Raw genomic sequence first — 17,785 nt, forward strand, 5'->3', positions numbered from 1 at the left:
TTTTTTTGCAGGGACGTAAATCTCTGTAGTGCTCCAGACTGTTAATCAAACTTATCTTTGCCCAGGTCACACATCCTGTTCTTCTTCACTCACCACAAAGTCTCTCATTTCACTTTTGGGACAAAGTATAGCCTGTATTCAATTAAAAATGTATTCCTTCTCCCCCTCTTCCCTTCTCCTTTACTTTTTTATTTTTTATTTTTGGCCACCTTCCTCCGTTGCCCATGTACTGGATCGACATGCCCCTCCTGCGTTGCCCACCTTGACGTTGGCCCAACCTCCGCCCGCCCCTGAACGCCCGCCCGCCCACCTGACACTCCCGGTTGGCCCCGCCCATAAACTGTGCCCCTCCTTAAACGGGCACCTAACTTGACATCTTGTGATTGAATGCCCCCGCCCAATGCCAACCTCCACCACAACCACCACCACCACCACCTCGGCCCATGCAGTACAATGCCAGTGTATCAGTCCCAGACAGCAGTGGCCCAGAGCGGTATGTCCCACCAGTTATTGCCTCACTGCCTGATTAGAACAGCCAAACACATGTCTTTGATAACCTGCCTTCTGTTTCATTTTAACATTTTTTATACATGACAGTATACCCCCCCCCCCCCCCCTCCCTCCAAACATCCCCCCTCCTCCACTTGTAAGAAACGTGTATTGTTCCCTTTTGATTTTTCTGTCCATTTTAAACATCTCCATTGATTTGGACTCCTTGTCAGTTTATTGTCCATTCAGAGAATCATTGACAACCCACTACCAAGTAGTTGGTATATTATGGTTAGCAACACAGCTGTTGGATGTTGTTTTTCCTTGCTGTGAAATTTAATTCTACCATGAAACTTTCGAAAAAGCAGATATCCTGTTCTCTCTCTGTCCTCTGTGGCCCACCTGGCCCTCCCCCCCCCCCCCCCTCCCCCTTACCTCCAACCCCACCTCCCTTCCACCCTTTACCCCACTGTTTTCAGCATCACTGTCCATGATCTCTGAGAGAGCACCGGCTCTTGTCTGGAGGCTCCGTCCCCCACTCTGTCACTCATTAATGTCGTCTCTTTATTTCATTGTGCTGCATCCCTTCTGTTAAATTTCTCTCAGGCCACATCAGATCAGATCAGAGCTGCCTGCCAAACTTTCATAACCCCTCCCCCCCACCACCACCTTCCAACCCCCTGCTCCTGTCCTGTGCCACAGAGTAGTTGGTAACCGCTCACATTTCCTTCCCCACCTCAACCCTCTGCTCTGTTACTCTTTTTCTACTGCCCACATCGTCTCCACCTCACCCCCCCCACCCCCCACCCCCCACCCCCGCCCTAAGCCCTCTCCTCCCCACCTCACCCCTCCTTCCCAACCCCCTGGTCACAATGAGAAGGTGTGCTGGTGGCGCAATTGTCACGGCAAGTTGTTGTTTCAGTTTGTTACGTTCCTTTTCCCCAACTTGCTGGTGGTGGGATGGTTATAGAAGGTCTCTCTTTCTCTCTCACACCCCCCTCCCCCCCAATTCTGTGTGGCCAGTCGCACGTTAATTTGAGCCGATCTGAAGCTGCCCATCCTCCCAAGGCTTCTCTTACTCTGAAAATAATATTAGATTAAGTGCATGTCAGCTGCTTATTCAATCAGTCTAGTGTTGGGGAATAGCTAAAATTGTGCGTAGTGTGCAGCAGTCTTAATTTTTCCTTTAGTTTGAAACCTTTTGTAAATCTCTCTTGTAACTTTTTGCTGGACTGCTTCTCACATATTTTTTATCAGGTTTTGCTTTGTGCTGTACTCTTTGTCCTCCTTGTAATGCCTTGCTTCCTTTTGGCCAAAATGGTTCCTGACAGGATCCTGAGTGTGAATGCCAGCATTGACACTATTGGAGAGATTCTGCTGAAAATCATACCTACTCTAGAGGAGGTAAGACATCATGTTAATTACCTTGTTAATAATGTGTACATGAATAGACGGCAGTCCAGGATGATACATGACATTGCCTAATGAAATATGTATGAAATATGTAGCCTGTTGAAATTAAGGGATGGAAAACTGCATTTAGTCATAAATGTGCAGAATTTTAAGTTTTAAGAGTTTTGATGGAGGTCCGCACGAGCTTTAGATGTACCCTGTGGAGTTTTTGACCACTAGTAGCGCTAGTAGCCCTTACAAGTGGGCCCTGGTTTTATTTTTATCATGCACAAGGATGTGTTTGGCGCTATTCACATCCTGTTGTTACTTTTTGTGCTATTCCACTTGTTGGATACTGCTAGCTAGGAAACACGGATGTAAACAGTGCAGATTCAAAGTATTTTGAAAAAGCAGTTTTTCAAATGTTTAAATAGGAAGAAAACGTACTTAAAACGTTTGTTAGACCTCAAGAATATACACAATATGTTTTGGTGAGAAATACTGAATGAATGTGTTTACAAGAAAACTTCATGGGGCACCTTTAAACCCAGACCCAGTTCATTTTGCACCTGAATCTGACCAGAGACCCAAAGCTATATTTTTAGCCATTGCCATAGCGTTGCTCTATGGATGGCGATGTTGATTGGTCTGTCCACCACTTTGGTCCAGACTGAAATATCTCAACAACTATTGATGATGATCATGGATTGCCATGAAATTCATGGTCCCCAGAGGATGAATCCTTTGGTGATCCCCTGACTTTTCCTCTCGTGCCACCAAAATTTTGGCATTCATTGTTTTGTGTGACATTTGTGCCACACGATGGCAACCACCACTAATACCAATCCACTACTATATTCAGCAGTTAGCATTTTTCAGATGTGTCCAAACACTGAAGTAAAAGATTCCATTGCTTCAAGACTTGTGCATCTCACATTATTCATCTTCCTGCGTCAACCTTGGATATATTTTCCAAATGGAATCTCTGCTATAACGACCACATTTGTGAAGCACACAGCAACTCACTTTTGAGGTTATTGTTTTTTTTAGTGATTTTCCAACTACTCTTTGAATAACTCAATCTTTGCCACCACTGTTCTTCTAAATTGGTACCATTAGTTGTTTTTTTTTTGTTTTGCAAATGCTGTCATGCTTTATTGAGAGTTCCCAAGAGACTGATGCACTGGCAATTTGAGTGCCAATTATTTGACATCTTTATAAATCTGTTTCTTAATCCCATGCTGCTTATGTAACTTCTACTACTAATATAGAGGGCCAAGGCCACATCGATTAATTCAAACAGCGTGTGTGCAAGTGTGGTGCGAATCATGAAAAAATATGGATTTTATTTATAAACCCCAATATGAGAAATTTAACTTTTTTCTTTGTTCCACTCTAAACGTGTTTGAGTTGGGTTTTTTTTTTGAGGTTTTTTTTTTGACTTTATTTTTAGACTTCACAGGTCAACTTGTTAATTTGCTTAGAATTGTGCTGCAGAACAAAAGTGATGTTTTAAAGAGTCTAAACAACACATTCTTTCCTACTTTTTTTCCACATTGACAACATAAAGTATGTCATTACGGAAATGCTTTGTTAATGAACAATGGGAATAGTCTGTGACCCTACTGATCTTGCGTTGTGTTTGTGTAGTACCAGCATTACAGCGGGATTGACTTTGACTGTGAGCTTCGCCTGCTGATCCATCAGAGCTTAGCAGGGGGCATCATCGGGGTGAAAGGTGCCAAGATAAAGGAGCTGAGAGAGGTAGGACAAAGTCCAGATTAGCAGGAGCCTCGTCATGAGGTTCTGCACCAACAGTCTAATGAATTGTTAGAACCACTATTGTAACTTTTGTATTTTGTGAGTTTTCTGTGAATTAATGATGGATACGATCTCCTGGTTTGTGCATTTTTCCTCCTATTAAGTTATGCATCTTAAATTCCTAAATATTCTAAATCCTGGTTTGCAGTAGCAGTAATGACATTACATCTAATATGCTGTATAAAGAAAAGACTCTTGCTGGCTTCGTTGTTTAGTTCAGGAGTAAAGCAATCAATGGTGAATTTAATTGCCTGACAGAAGACTAACATTTTTATGTTTCCATGCACCAGAACACCCAGACCACCATCAAGTTGTTCCAGGAATGCTGTCCACACTCCACTGACAGAGTTGTCTTGGTGGGAGGAAAGCCAGAACGTGTCATTGAATGTATAAAAGTTATCCTGGAGCTGGTGTCAGAGGTGAGTTTACAACCCTGAGATCTGTTGAAAACCTCAACATACTGCATGCAGTCATCTGTTTCCTCTCATGGAGATGTAAGGGTGATTAAAAGATATGAAGCTGAAGTGTATGATTTTAACTTAATATATCATAACTGAAAAGATTGCAGCTTTAAAGGGGACATATCATGCATTTTGTGATTTTTTCTGTCAGTTTTACACTGTTATGATGTCGGATGTTTATGTTAAACATGCTCAAAGGGCCAAAACTTGAGGTGAAAGTATGTAAAAATGCTCCTTGCGAGTCAAAAACCCCAGGCTTCAGACTGTTGAATGTTACCGCTACTTCCTGCTCTTGATAACATCAGATTGTTTGCGCATGCCCACAAACAGCTGTCCATTGGTAGCCTTTGTTGCTAAGATTGTTCCATGAGTTGTTAAATGTACGGATGTATTTGAGAAGTTTTTCATTTCGAATAAAGAATGAGAAAAAGAAGTGAAATCCTACTACTACTGTTGGTTTATGTAGCCTTATGTAGCCTGCAGGAAGTCTGCAGAGGGAGGCTTTAAAGAGACAGCAGCTAAAACAGCCTGTTTCAGACAGAGGCTGAACTGAGGGCCTGCATAAAAGGCCACTATAAGATAAATAAAGAGGTTTTTTTTAACTGTAAATCATGCAAAATATTCCAGTAAAGCCTCAGAATATAAATATAGGCCCCGAAATGTGCATGTGAGTTAAGCGTTAACACGTTTCAGCAACTATTTCATAGTAGTCTTTACAATCTTTTCCCTTCCATTTCCTTTTACCCTTCATTCGCAGGCACCAATAAAAGGCCGTGCCCAGCCTTATGACCCTAATTTCTATGATGAAACATACGACTACGGTGGTTTCACCATGTTGTTCGAGGAGAGAGGCAGACGACCAATCGGTGGCTTCCCCATTCGTGTGCGCGGGGGCTTCGAACGCATGCCCCCTGTTCGTGGCAACAGACCCATGCCTCCTTCCAGACGGGACTACGATGACATGAGCCCCCGTCGGGGACCTCCGCCACCGCTAAGCAGAGGTGGACGAGGGGGCAGCAGAGCTCGTAACCTGCCTCTTCCACTACCCCCACCACCAAGAGGAGGGTGAGGAAGACGCACGCTTACTTGTATGCCCAATTGTTTAGATACATTTGGACCTTTTTATAATGTTGTTACCCTGTCTGTTTGCAGAGGAGACAGGTTCTCACATGGCAGCTATCATGGCAGCATGGACGACAGACCAAGGTGAGCACAGAGTAGGATTATCAGTTATTTCTCTCAAAAGCATAGTGACAGATATCAGTGAAACTTTCTCAATAACAGAATGTCAACCCACAGGCCCTGATTCAGAGTCTGATCACAGGTCATCTGTAGAGTCTGCATGTCTTTTCACACTCACAGCTTTTTAAATACCAATCTAACAGTGCTGAAACCGCTTGATACTGTAGTGTTAAGTGTCCTAGAGTAGAGAAACTATATAAATGCATACCTTTTTGTCTGTAGTGACAGAAGAGGCCGAGGAGACCGCTATGACAGCATGGTGAGTGCTATAATGTGTGTTTGTCATTTCCTAGTTTTTGTTAGGTGTTTGTGAATTATGTTTCACAAGAGGTGATTGGAATTCCTGGTTCGAGTGTAGTACAAGCACAGAGGCTTGGACTCTGTGGTGCTTTTCACTGTGTATGCACACTGATCTAGGCCTGTTGTTGCCAGGCAACAGTTGTCTCCTTGGTTACCACAGAGCAGCTGAGTACGTAGTCCAGAGATCCACCAGGCTAGCAAATGAACTTGAGCTGAAACCAAAGCAATTCCTGAGCAGGTTCCCCTCAGGTCTCAGCTGCAAGCAGATAGTTTGAATAAGAAAGCAAAGAGTGCATTTGATTAAATAAATACAATAGATGTCAATGAATTGCTGAGATTTAAGGACAAATATGATGAGCTTGAGCACAGCAGAAATCTATCTTCACCTATAAAGACTGCTCTGATTTTGGTTATCAAAATGCAAATGAATTTCAGCAGTCAGAGCCTCAAGAGATAGAAAATTACTCAAACATGATAAGAAAATAAATTTAGATAGTAAGAGAAGCTTATCACTTCTATATTATTATATTATTATATTAGCCATCTAAAAATCCAAAGCTTTTTAAATACAACATGGCTGATACAGTGTTTACATGCTCAAATAACACAAAATATTATGCATAAATATTGTTTCTATATATTTAGGATATTTCATTTATTTAGGGGATGACCTTGTTCTAATTAAGAAAATTGCATGAAGGCATTTCCATTACAATTTGAATGGAGGATGGCTTTAACGGGTTAAGGCAAATTATTAGTCTGCATATAAATGTGCTAAATATGGATGATTAATTCTTTGGTTAAATTAGGACTTTGATGAACCATGTCTTTAAAAAAAATATGTCCCAGACAGTTCCTGAATCCTTTTGCTCTAAAAATGTACAAGCATTAAGTTTTGACCCAGTTTCAAATATCTTGGAAACCCTCATGTCCGAGTTGCCACCTGTGACTAATTTCAATGTGATGTTTCAGTAACATATTTCTTAAAATGTTTCATAATCTTCCTTTGCAACCTTTTACATTGTACATTCTTTATTTGTGGCATCTGCATCCTACCCCATGCTGTTGTATTCGATTTATTTTATTTGAATAGAATAAATAAAAGCTGGTTAGAGCTCCTCTCCTCCTTTCTCCAGAGTAACCAGAAGTCTGAAGGCTGTGTGAACTCACCAGTCTTCCCAGTGTTCGGCAGAAATATGCTACAGTTATTAAAACTCTTGCAAGATTAAATTGTAAAATATAAAACTTTAGACACACAGCAGCGATGAAAAGAAAAAAAAAAACTACTATTCTAAGAATTTATTGCCTGCAGGTGGCGTAAGTGTCAAAATTGCAGAAGCTATTCCTTTTTTTGCCTGTAGATGGTGCTCATCAACATGTTATCGTTTACATTTCTAAACTGCTGCGGCCGTTACTTTTCTTGCCAATAATTGTTGCATGTCGGACTGAAACTGCAGGTCTTCTAGGAATTTACAAATGTTAAGCCGTGCGTTCACTGATCAGATTCTTGGTGCTGAGCAGGCGTTATTCAAGCCATCGCCACATCATCACCATTACATTATTGCTGAACAGGTGTATCCTTTCATGGCCAAGGTCTTTTTTTTTTTTTTTCAAACTGACACTTACTACAGTTACTTCAGATTGTTTCAGTGGTCTGCAGGCCTCAGATATCAAACCAATAATGTACTTTTCGGATAAAGCGGGATGGGATGTTTGAAGCATGAATGTCACTGAAAATGTGCAGGGACTGCTTAATGCTGTGGTATCAGCACATACTAAGATCCTGAGATCCTAAGCCTGGATGCAAAAACTAGCCAATACTAGCCAGGGTTTTTGTAGTCTGATGTTGAGTGGGTACTGATTGTATGTTTTATCAGTGTTCAGAGAACTATAAAGGGCTGATGACATGCTGTTATTATTGTGACATTGTGTTTTTTCTTTTTTTTTTCCCCCTTCCAATTGTTCCTGAAATGCAGAGTGGAGGCGGATATGGTGAGTCTTAATATTGATGTAAATTCTGCACAGATTTACAATCAATTCATTACAGGAAAATCATCTTTTTGCTGCTGCTTTTGTTTGTGTGTGTGTGTGTGTGTGTGAGTTTTAAGTGGGTCTTATTTTTCAGATATGTCATGTGGGAACACAATAACTTTACACATCTGTATAACGGATTTAATGGGCTGTTTTATTGGTTTTCAGTAATATTTAAACCACTTTTTTAAAAGTTAACACAAAAGTAAATGTGAAAGTTATGACCCAAAATGTCTAACATCTGCGTAATCCTTTTTTGCAGTGACTTAGGTTAATTGTTCAAACACATAGTTTTACAATACAGTGGGTCTTAACAACAGACATTTAATATTTTCTTTACTTTAAAGGACCAGTGTGTAGGATTTAGTGGCATCTTGCGGTGAGGTTGCAGATTGCAACCAACTGAATGCCCCTCCCCCTCTGATTCCAAAACTCGCAAAAAATGCAAAAGGCCCTCTCTAGAGCCAACGTTTGGTTTGTCCGTTCTGGGCTACTGTAGAAACTTGGCGGTGCAACATGTAGATATAAGGGCTCATTCTAAGGTAATGAAAACACAACAATTCTTGTTTTTAGGTGATTATACACTAATGAACACATACTTATAAATATTATATTCCATTTCAGCCAATAGATCACCCAAGTCTTACACACTGGTTCTTTATAGTCCTCAATTAATGTTTTGGATAATTGAGTTAAACTAATATTTATGTGTAACCTTCCTAGTTGACAGCTTGTGTTACTTGGCCCATTGAAATCTGTTGTGAAGCTGTCCTCCGATTGTAACCATGAGGGAAAAAACCCATAATTCTCCTTTTTTTGGGGGGGGAGATTCTGGCTGTATTAGTTGTTTACTGTCATACTATCTCTCTTCTTTGTCCCTGTGGTGTATTTTCAATTTTCCTCTTTCTTGTTTCCTTTCCAATGTTTTCAAAGACAACAATTCTTCCTGGGAGCACTTTCAGTCTGGTGAGTGGGGGTGGATCATTATTGTCCCTGTGTCTTGTTTCCTAACCTAAAGGGATTATTTCTTGTAGTCAAGTGCACGTCTAAGTCGCCTTAAATGTACTTACTCACCTCCTAGGTGGCAGAGGCTCATACAGTGATATTGGAGGCCCGGTTATCACAACGCAAGTCACCATCCCAAAAGATGTAAGTAAGACATCTGCTCATCTCACAAAAGCTGGCCCTTACAGTAAATGAATACAGAAAAGACATTTCACTCCTAAATGTATTATCAATTTGCCTGCGTGGTTTTACAGTTGGCTGGATCCATCATTGGTAAGGGCGGCCAAAGGATCAAGCAGATCCGCCACGAGTCTGGGGCATCTATCAAGATTGATGAACCACTAGAGGGCTCTGAGGACCGCATCATCACCATCACAGGAACACAGGACCAGATCCAGAACGCCCAGTACCTGCTACAGAACAGGCATGTGCTCCTGTGACCCCCCCCCCCCCCCCCCCATCCCCCAAAAAACTGTAAATCATCACACTGGTGTGGTGTGGTCTCCTCTGCCGGCCTGTACGCTCATCCTCTACTGGATGAAGTAAACAGTGTTTTAGTTGCTGCTTTAAATAGTTGACTTAAACTTAACTTTATTGTCCACAAGGGTAAATGTGTGTTAGAGCCACGTGAAACTTAAAACACACAGTTTAGTGAGTGTTGATCCTGTTATGTTAACTGTAATATTCACCATGTAATACATCTACTATTACTACTACTACTTTCATTTTTGGCGCAGAAGTAGACTAAAATCGGTAACAAAAGCTAAACACCAGAATAGTGCTAATTTTTGCCACAGCTGTTACAATTAGTAGATGAATTGATAGTTTGATCAACAGAAAATGAACCAGAAACCTATTTTGATAGTCATGTAGACTATTTTGGGGTTGTGGACTGTTGGTCTGAGGGGGAAAAAAAACACTTTCAAGGCATCATCTAAGGGTGTGGGAATGTATGGGGCATTTTACACTATGATCTGGCATTTTACATTACTCAATCAAGAAAATAATTGACAGATTAATCAATAATGACCAATTTAGTTGCACTTGGGTGCAAACTTGGCAGTTTATTTTAGTCTCAGCAGTTATATTGCTTGTTGCAGATATAATTTGTCAGCCTTAACCTTGGCATAAAAAAATCTTGACAGCATCAAGTACAACAGTAAATAATAAATCCTGATCCCTGTCATGTTCCTGTTTAGACAAATACTATCAATGTCATCATGAAGCATCCTAACTGTTACTTGTCTCTTATTTCAGTGTCAAGCAGTACTCTGGTCGATTCTTCTAGGAAGAAGAAAAGAAAGAAAGAAGAGTGAAGCCATGCTGCCATACTGTTTGCTCCTTCTATTCAGAGCCTACATTCCTCTGCTTTGGGTAGATGTGCCCGGTCCCCTCAATATTACACGTTACAACATCTTTCTATACATCGCAAGTTTTAGTTGGAGTTTTGAAAAATCTTAAGCTGTCAAACAGCAAACAAGGAGTCAGTAACATGTTTTTGTGCTGGTGTAATTATTTTTGAGGAGATTCTTGTAACGTCATTGGAGTAAACTCATCTGTGTGATAACTTTCGGTGTTGTGAGCCACCCCCCGGTCCCTATCTCCCTCGTTTCAGTACAGCATGCAGAATGTAATCTTTTAGTAACAGACTTTATGTGACTTTAATTTTTTTTTTGTTTTTCTCCCAGCTCAAATGTTTAAGCACACTCTCCAAAATGAAGATGCATGGTCTCAGAATGGTTAAAGAACCATTAAAATAAACTTTAATTTTTAAGGAACATCGAACATACTTTTCCACTGTAAAATAAAGTGCTTTTTGTAAGAAGGTGCTTTAAAGAAATGGTTAGACACTTGGGGAAGTACGCTTATTTGTTTTCTGGTGGCGAGTTAGGCGAGAAGATTAATACAACTCCAACACCTGTACAGTAAATACAAAGCTACCACTAGCAGCCTGTTAGCTTAGCTTAGTACAAAGACGGGAAACAGGAGGGAACAGGCCTGTCCAAACTTGACAAAATCGACCTACCAGCAGCTTTAAAGCTCACTAATTAATACATGATATTTTGTTAGTTAAATAAGCACAAAAATCAAAGTGTACAAATGTATATTTGCGATTTCATGGTAGATTATGTGGCGGACTACGTTTTTACTGGGAACTGTTGTTAGGCAACCAGCCGAGACTCCAGGAAGTTTACGTATAGAGCCAAGAAATAGTCCGACGCATAACCTGTAAAGAGGCGAATTGATGTTTTTATCTTCGTTTTGTAATAACGAATTCATAATGTATTAGTTAGTGAGCATTGGAGGTGCTGGTAGGTGGATTTTGTCACCGTTCAACAAAGCCAGTCTAGCCGCTTCGCCCCGTTTCTAGTCTATCTGCTAAGCTAACTGGCTGCTAGCTTTAGCGACATATTTAGTGTACAAAACATTATATGCTATGCTAACCGGCTGCTAGCTTTAGCCTCACATTTAGTGTGTAAAACATTCTGCCAAGCTAACCGGCTGCTAGCTTTAGCCCCATATCTAGCATACAAAACATTCACTAATAACTCTCTGCCAGAAATGGAATAAGCATGTTTGCAAAATGTCTAACTTAAGCTTTAAGTTTTGACAAATGTGCCAGTGTGATATAGAAAAAAGAAATTTTATGATTTTTCTTTGAAGGACAAGGATCTGTAAAAAGTGTGTGTGTATATATATTTACATAGCAAAGTAATTTCATGAGTGGTTAACTTAGATTGGCCCGGACGACTTTCTACTTTCTTGGAAGGAGATATGGGGCCAAAAGACAGGTTTGGTAATAATTTTTTTCTCTCTTCTCTCTCAATTTGTTTTCTGCCACTCGCCGAGATGGACTTCCTGTAATGCAACCTTAATATCTCATCTGTTAGATCAATTTATTCTTGCAAACATGTTTTTAATTTTGACAATGTAAGCATTTTTAAAGTTTTTTGAAAGGGATTTCTTAAGGTGCAGTTTATTGATGAGAGGGGAGCATACAGCTTTGTGAGTCCATGAGTGGTGTTTTCTGTCCAGTCATACCTGTATCTCTTGTGTCTGATATCTGTAGTACCTGCAGGTGTTGAGTAAGTAAACTCTGTGTCACAGTTACACCAAGTGTGTTGTTTATTTCAACAGAGGAATGAGCAGTGGTGGAAGAAGTACTCATATCCTTTACTTAAGCAAAAGTACCAATACAGCAATGTCAAAATTCTCCACTACAAGTAAATGTTCTGTATGATAAAATCCCACTCAAGTATATTAACAGCAAAATGTACTTAAAGTATTAAAGGAAAAGTACTCATTTCATCCCTCTGCATGACGTAATAAATGACATCATTAGATTATTAATACTGAAACATCAGTGTGTGAGCAGCTTGTTACTGTAAGTAGCTGCTTGATTTGGAGCTATTTTGAACTACTTTATTTACAGTTAACTAGTTTAGTCCAGTGATTCACAACCTAGGGGTCGAGCCCCTCCAAAGGGTCACAAGATACATCTTAGGGGTTGATTAATGGGAGAGGAAAGAAGAAAAAACAAAGTTCTCATACCCATCTGTTTTCAGTTTTTGGACTTTAATTTTTGATGAAATATTGGATAATTTGAACATTTATTGAAGTGAAACCATGTGAGAAGTTTAGAGGGGAAAAAATCACTATTTGGTAGAGCTGTCAACAAGTCATAGACATCTGAAATATGACCCCGACTACATACTGCTTTTTGTAAGACGTCAAAAAACAAAAAGGTTGGAAACCACTGGTTTCATCTTTAACATTATGTTGTATTTTAAAAGCTTGTTATATTATACATTGTGTCAAATCTTCATCTGAAAAGTAAATAAAGCTGTCAGATAAATATAGTGGAGTAGAAAGTACAATATTTCCCTCTGAAATGTAGTGGAGTTGAAATATAAAGTAGCACAAAATGGAAATACTGTACCTCAAAATTGTACTTAAGTACAGTACTTGAGTAAATGTACTTAGTTACTTTCCACCACCGGGAATAATATGTATTATACACTGGTTGTAATTGGTTTTCAGTGAAGGTGAACTGTCAGTCTGTTGCTCCGTCACATGCATCCGTAGTTTCCTTGTTAACACCGGAAATTAGTTCCCATAATGTAATAGTGAAAGCCCACACGATTTCCCATCAGAGCACAGCCCTCCGTCACATGGTGCAGTGTTGGTTTTTTTTCCCAGGACAGAGGGGAACGGAGCGGAGCAAAACTGCGCGCAGAGGAGGATAACAGAGTTTCATGTAAAGACAAACAGTAAAGGTGGCATGGGCATCATTTTCTTGCCACGAAGAATTACTTTTGCCAAGTTTTTTGTGTCATTTTGTAGCGCAATGAAGTGAAACTCCGCCATATTCAGCCCACCACGCCCGGAGCTTAGCTACCAGGGGTAAAGACTCGCTTCTTCAGTTTTTAACTTATTGCACAAAGTTAATTTCCTGTCCACAGGAGAGGAACAAGGTAATGCAAACACCCTTGAGAGTAACGACTTTACTTCCTCAAATTTACATTTGACAAACCTCGTTAAAAGCGCAGGAGAATGAGGGTTTTCTGTGGAGTTAATCATTGACTTTAGGATACGTAAGGCTTTTCTTCCCTGTGTAATAAACATGTATGTGTCTGCGCCCTGGAAGGTGAAGCGTTATCCAGGAGAAATGACTCTGAGCTCCGTGGGCGCTTGCTGCCTCAGCCCTGAGGCCAAAGAGGCTCGCAGGATCAACGATGAAATAGAGAGACAGCTCCGCCGGGACAAGAGGGACGCCCGACGGGAATACAAGCTGCTTTTGCTTGGTAAAGGACCAAAAACCTTTTATGTAATATTTGTATGAGAGGTAGAACAGTGTAACTAAGTAAATTTAATCAAGTACTGTTTTTAAATACAATTATGAGACATTTTCTCTCAAATATTTCCATTTTTCTGCTACTTATACTTCTGTTCCTCTACAATTTAGAAGTTAACATTGCACTTTTTACTCCACTACATTTATTTCACAGCTATTTCAAATCAGTATTTTACATGTTAAACTGAAATAAAATATGATGTAAGATAGATTAAACCAGTGATTCTTAAAGTGGGGTTGGGGGGCCCACAGGGGTCCATGAGGGGACTCCAGGGGGTCCCCAGCAAAAAGGGGAATAATTTATTTTGACTACAATTCCATCCATAAGGATTATAATGACACAATGTATGACTATTATGGTCATGGGCTTCATACACTTTCTGTAATTAATCTTCTAAAAGCAAAGATCTTATCAGATGGAGGACCCTGGGATAAAATCTTATTTAATCGGGGCCCGTGGTCTAAATTGTGTCAGTTTAGGGGTCCTTGACATGAAAAACTTTGAGAATGACTTGATTTAACTATCCATCACCAATTGTTACAGTAGTCAGGTCCTTTATTTAATTAAGTACCAACTTACAACAATGTAAGAATACTCTAGTAAATAAAAGTCCTTTCAAAATCCCACTAAAGTAAAAATACAGAGGTATTTTTAGCAAAATGTACTTAAAGTATAAAGAAGATAGGTATAGGACTGCAACTAATGATTATTTTAATTATTGACTAGTAATCGATTAGTTGTTTTGTCTATAAAATGTCAGAAAATATGAAAAAGTAATATGAAAAAAAGATGGAACCTAAAATATCTCGTTTTGTCCTGACCAACAAGCCACAACCCAAATATATTCAGAGGTATAGAAGTTAAGATCCTTTACTTAATCGACCCTGAGTGTGTAATTTTCCGTTTGAGGTTGAATATAACCAGTTAACGTATTGTAGAAGTGTAGAAGTGTCACTGTAAAAGTGCTGCAGCTGAGACTGATCACAGTACAGACCACCACAGAAAACTCCAACAACATCACAGTTTGTAGAAAAATATTATAATCAGCAGTTGAGGAAGGATTCAGATCATTTACTTTATTTAAAGTAACACACCTCAATGTAAAATATTACATTTTTAAGTCCTGCAATCAAAATCATACACAAGTTACACAAGTATTATTAGCTATAATGAAAGTATCACAAGTAAAAATACTCTTGCAGAACTGTCAGGTATTTCCATCTGTCACAAAGCATAATTTATGCTAATCATACATATTTTTTCTGTAAAATTTTAAATTGTAAAGTAACAACAGCTGTCAAATAAAAGTAGTGGAGTTTTCCCTGCAAAGCAGAAGAGTAGAAGTATGAAGAACTTAATTAGTTTCCACTATTGATTATAACTAACTATTGATTAGACACACATTAGTTCTGGTAGATAAATGCATTACATGATAGTTGAATCATCTGGGAGGCCACATTTTACCTGTGTGACTTCACTAAAGATGCATCAACAACGCTGTGAGTAAATGTACGGTTCAAAGTAGTCATGTTGGTTATGGTTATTCTGCTTTCAAAAATGATTGACTCATGCTGAATGTATAAACCGCCCTTTAAGGTTCAAAAGTCAAAAGATGTGTAGCTTCATTGCTCAGCAAACAATGACTGCATACTTTGAAGAAGTCTTAAATTGTAAACTGTAGCGCATAATATTAGATTTAAGTATAAGATTATAATAGTGTACATAACTTTAAAAATTTCAAAATGACATGCTTAGCAGCATACTTTGTTTTCACTTTACTCTCTAAACTAAGCTCTCCATCTGTTGCCAATAAATGCTGTCGTTACAGCTACAGGGGAAATGCAGCCGCTCCTTTTAGTTCAGATACTTCGAAGATATCAAAAATAAACGTTTACTGGTGAGATAATAAAATACTGTTTTTAAAGAGTAGACATAAGACCTATAACGCCCAAGCCCAGCCTATGGTAACAACAGTAAGGCCAAGATTACATAAGAGTGAAAGTTAAGTATTACATATTCAACACAGACACAAGTTGCTGCTTCTGCTTTTGTTAACATAGACAACAGACAGAGTTTCAGGAAAAGACTGATAATATTCTGTATTTCTCATATTGTCAACGAATTCCATGAAGTGATCAAAACTAACAATGAATTGATCTTATTAACAAGCATTGTCTGTGTAGAGAATGCCTGATAAAGCTTACTCCTCTGTGCCACAGAGCTCTATTGTTGTCCAACGAGATTAAAAGTCTTCAGCCACACTAGCAGCTCTGTCCGGCTGTACTTAGGTACAGCGGTACTGTGAGCTAAAGGCTAACATTGATGTGCTAAAGTGCTAGCAATGACAATGCTAAAATGCTGATGTTTAGCAGGTAAAATGTTTAACATGTTCACCATGAAAACATTTACTTATCAGCATGAAACTAAATGACAGCTGAGGCTGGTGGGAATTTCAGAAGTTTTGTAGGTATTTAGTCATTAAGTATAGAACAAATTGAAATTTGGACCCGATGATAGTGCTCAATGAAAATGCAGAGGATTATTAAAGGCATTACAAATCCTCCTGTGGGGAATGGGAATCTATCCAATAGTTCAATCATTCCAATAGTCCAGACATTTCACAAAAAAATGTCAACTCGAGCTGGGCAATATATTGATATTATATTGATATTGTGATATAAGACTAGATATTGTCTTAGATATTGGATATCGTGATATCGCGATATAAGTGTTGTCTTGTCCTGGTTTTAAAGGCTGCATTAAAGTAAAGTGATGTAATTTTCTGAACTTACCAGACTGTCCTAGCTGTTCTATTATTTACCTTTACCCACTTAGTCATTATATCCATATAACTGATGATTATTTATCAAAAGTCTCGTTGTGTAAACATTTTGTGAAAGCACCTATATTCATCCCTACAATATTGTTGCAGTATCGATGTCAAGGTATTTAGTCAAATATATTGTGATATTTGACTGCATCTACTCCTGTTTGAGTAACATGCTAAAAACTACAGTGCCCAGGTGTATTTGGAAGTCACTGAGCTGTTTTCAAAAAATGACGCTACACGACATATTTGTGAGCTATTTTTAAAGATTTACATCTTCAGTAAGAACTAATGTGCGGGGGCTGAGTGCTACAGACAGGGTAGGAAAGTCATATTGAGTGACGGACTAACACATCGTTGGTTTTGGTCTTTTAGAAGGATTTATTGATAATTAATTAATTGAAAATATAGAAGAACACCCACTTAATCAATTATGTTGATATACTGTATATGTGGACACTAATTGTGTGTTTCTGTTGGTGGTTAGGGACTGGTGAAAGTGGGAAGAGCACTTTCATCAAGCAGATGAGGATCATCCATGGCCGTGGATACTCCGATGAGGACAAGAGAGGTTTCACACGACTGGTCTACCAGAACATCTTCACAGCCATGCAGGCCATGATCCAGGCCATGAACATACTGAAAATCCCCTACAAGTATGAAAACAACAAGGTAGACCACATTACAGTTTCTTTTCTGCTTCACAGACAGATTGAGACAGAGGTTTTCCCACACACTGTCCCACCAAAGTGTAACACTGACAGCGCCTGCAGTGTGTATTACTGTGTATTTACAGTGAAGTATTCTGGTAATTTGCAACAGTGTGATATTTTGCAATCCTGCTGTTAGAGAGTTCTGGTCTACTTACAGACCAGGCTGTCTTTTGGAAAGTACTCATGATGTTACTCTGCAGACATGTAAAGACAGGCACTCTCTTGAGGCAAACACAAGTAAGAGACAAAAGAGGAACCGAAACAGAGAATTCCCCATTAATCACGCAGGAGTATGTCTCTGTCATACAAGCGGCAGGAGCTTATTAATCACACGGATGTGGTGGCTCACACAACCACGGTACATACACTTAAGGTCTAGGTAGAGATGAAACCCAGGCGAGACCATTCCACTTCCTGTGTCCTGTGATGGGGGGGGGGGGTCATGTGGCTGTAATGGACCTTTGGCAACATTAACCAAGTCTGACTCAGCATGATTCTTTTCTTGTCACCGGTGAAGGTAAAGTTCTGTGGAAGCTCACAGGATAACAGCACGTTTGCCATTGATGGTGCAGTTATTAGGTCACAGAAGTTAAGAAGCTAATGTGCCTACAACAAGCTATTAGAAAGTTGCTTAGATTTTTCTGATTG

At 39.4% G+C, this 17,785-nt stretch overlaps 2 protein-coding genes across 11 annotated transcripts in view; both read left to right on the forward strand.

Moving 5' to 3' along the window:
- hnrpkl (heterogeneous nuclear ribonucleoprotein K, like) overlaps window positions 1-11,852 on the forward strand; it is a 14,822-nt gene extending 2,970 nt beyond the window's left edge. For 4 of the 8 annotated variants that reach the window (XM_042394663.1, XM_042394662.1, XM_042394664.1 and 1 more), the window contains exons 5-16: window positions 450-493; window positions 1,821-1,893; window positions 3,532-3,645; window positions 3,993-4,121; window positions 4,921-5,228; window positions 5,316-5,369; window positions 5,628-5,664; window positions 7,682-7,697; window positions 8,670-8,702; window positions 8,818-8,885; window positions 8,996-9,165; window positions 9,999-11,852. In XM_042394663.1, the coding sequence (XP_042250597.1) occupies window positions 450-493; window positions 1,821-1,893; window positions 3,532-3,645; window positions 3,993-4,121; window positions 4,921-5,228; window positions 5,316-5,369; window positions 5,628-5,664; window positions 7,682-7,697; window positions 8,670-8,702; window positions 8,818-8,885; window positions 8,996-9,165; window positions 9,999-10,029 (1,077 nt within the window). In that variant the 3' untranslated portion in view covers window positions 10,030-11,852. The remainder of the gene's footprint in view (window positions 1-449; window positions 494-1,820; window positions 1,894-3,531; window positions 3,646-3,992; window positions 4,122-4,920; window positions 5,229-5,315; window positions 5,370-5,627; window positions 5,665-7,681; window positions 7,698-8,669; window positions 8,703-8,817; window positions 8,886-8,995; window positions 9,166-9,998) is intronic. The other 4 variants (XR_006092527.1, XM_042394666.1, XM_042394667.1 and 1 more) reach the window with 4 other exon arrangements.
- Window positions 11,455-17,785, forward strand: part of LOC121885318 (guanine nucleotide-binding protein G(q) subunit alpha-like) — an 18,256-nt gene continuing 11,925 nt past the window's right edge. The window contains exons 1-4 of one of the 3 annotated variants that reach the window (XM_042394671.1): window positions 11,459-11,538; window positions 12,942-13,216; window positions 13,390-13,546; window positions 16,912-17,096. In XM_042394671.1, coding sequence (XP_042250605.1) covers window positions 13,411-13,546; window positions 16,912-17,096 — 321 coding nt within the window. In that variant the 5' untranslated portion in view covers window positions 11,459-11,538; window positions 12,942-13,216; window positions 13,390-13,410. Of the gene's footprint in view, window positions 11,539-12,941; window positions 13,217-13,389; window positions 13,547-16,911; window positions 17,097-17,785 lie in introns of all 3 variants that reach the window. The other 2 variants (XM_042394673.1, XM_042394674.1) reach the window with 2 other exon arrangements.

The sequence above is a fragment of the Thunnus maccoyii genome, chromosome 19 (genome assembly GCF_910596095.1).
Source record: "Thunnus maccoyii chromosome 19, fThuMac1.1, whole genome shotgun sequence".
NCBI classification, from domain to species: domain Eukaryota; kingdom Metazoa; phylum Chordata; class Actinopteri; order Scombriformes; family Scombridae; genus Thunnus; species Thunnus maccoyii.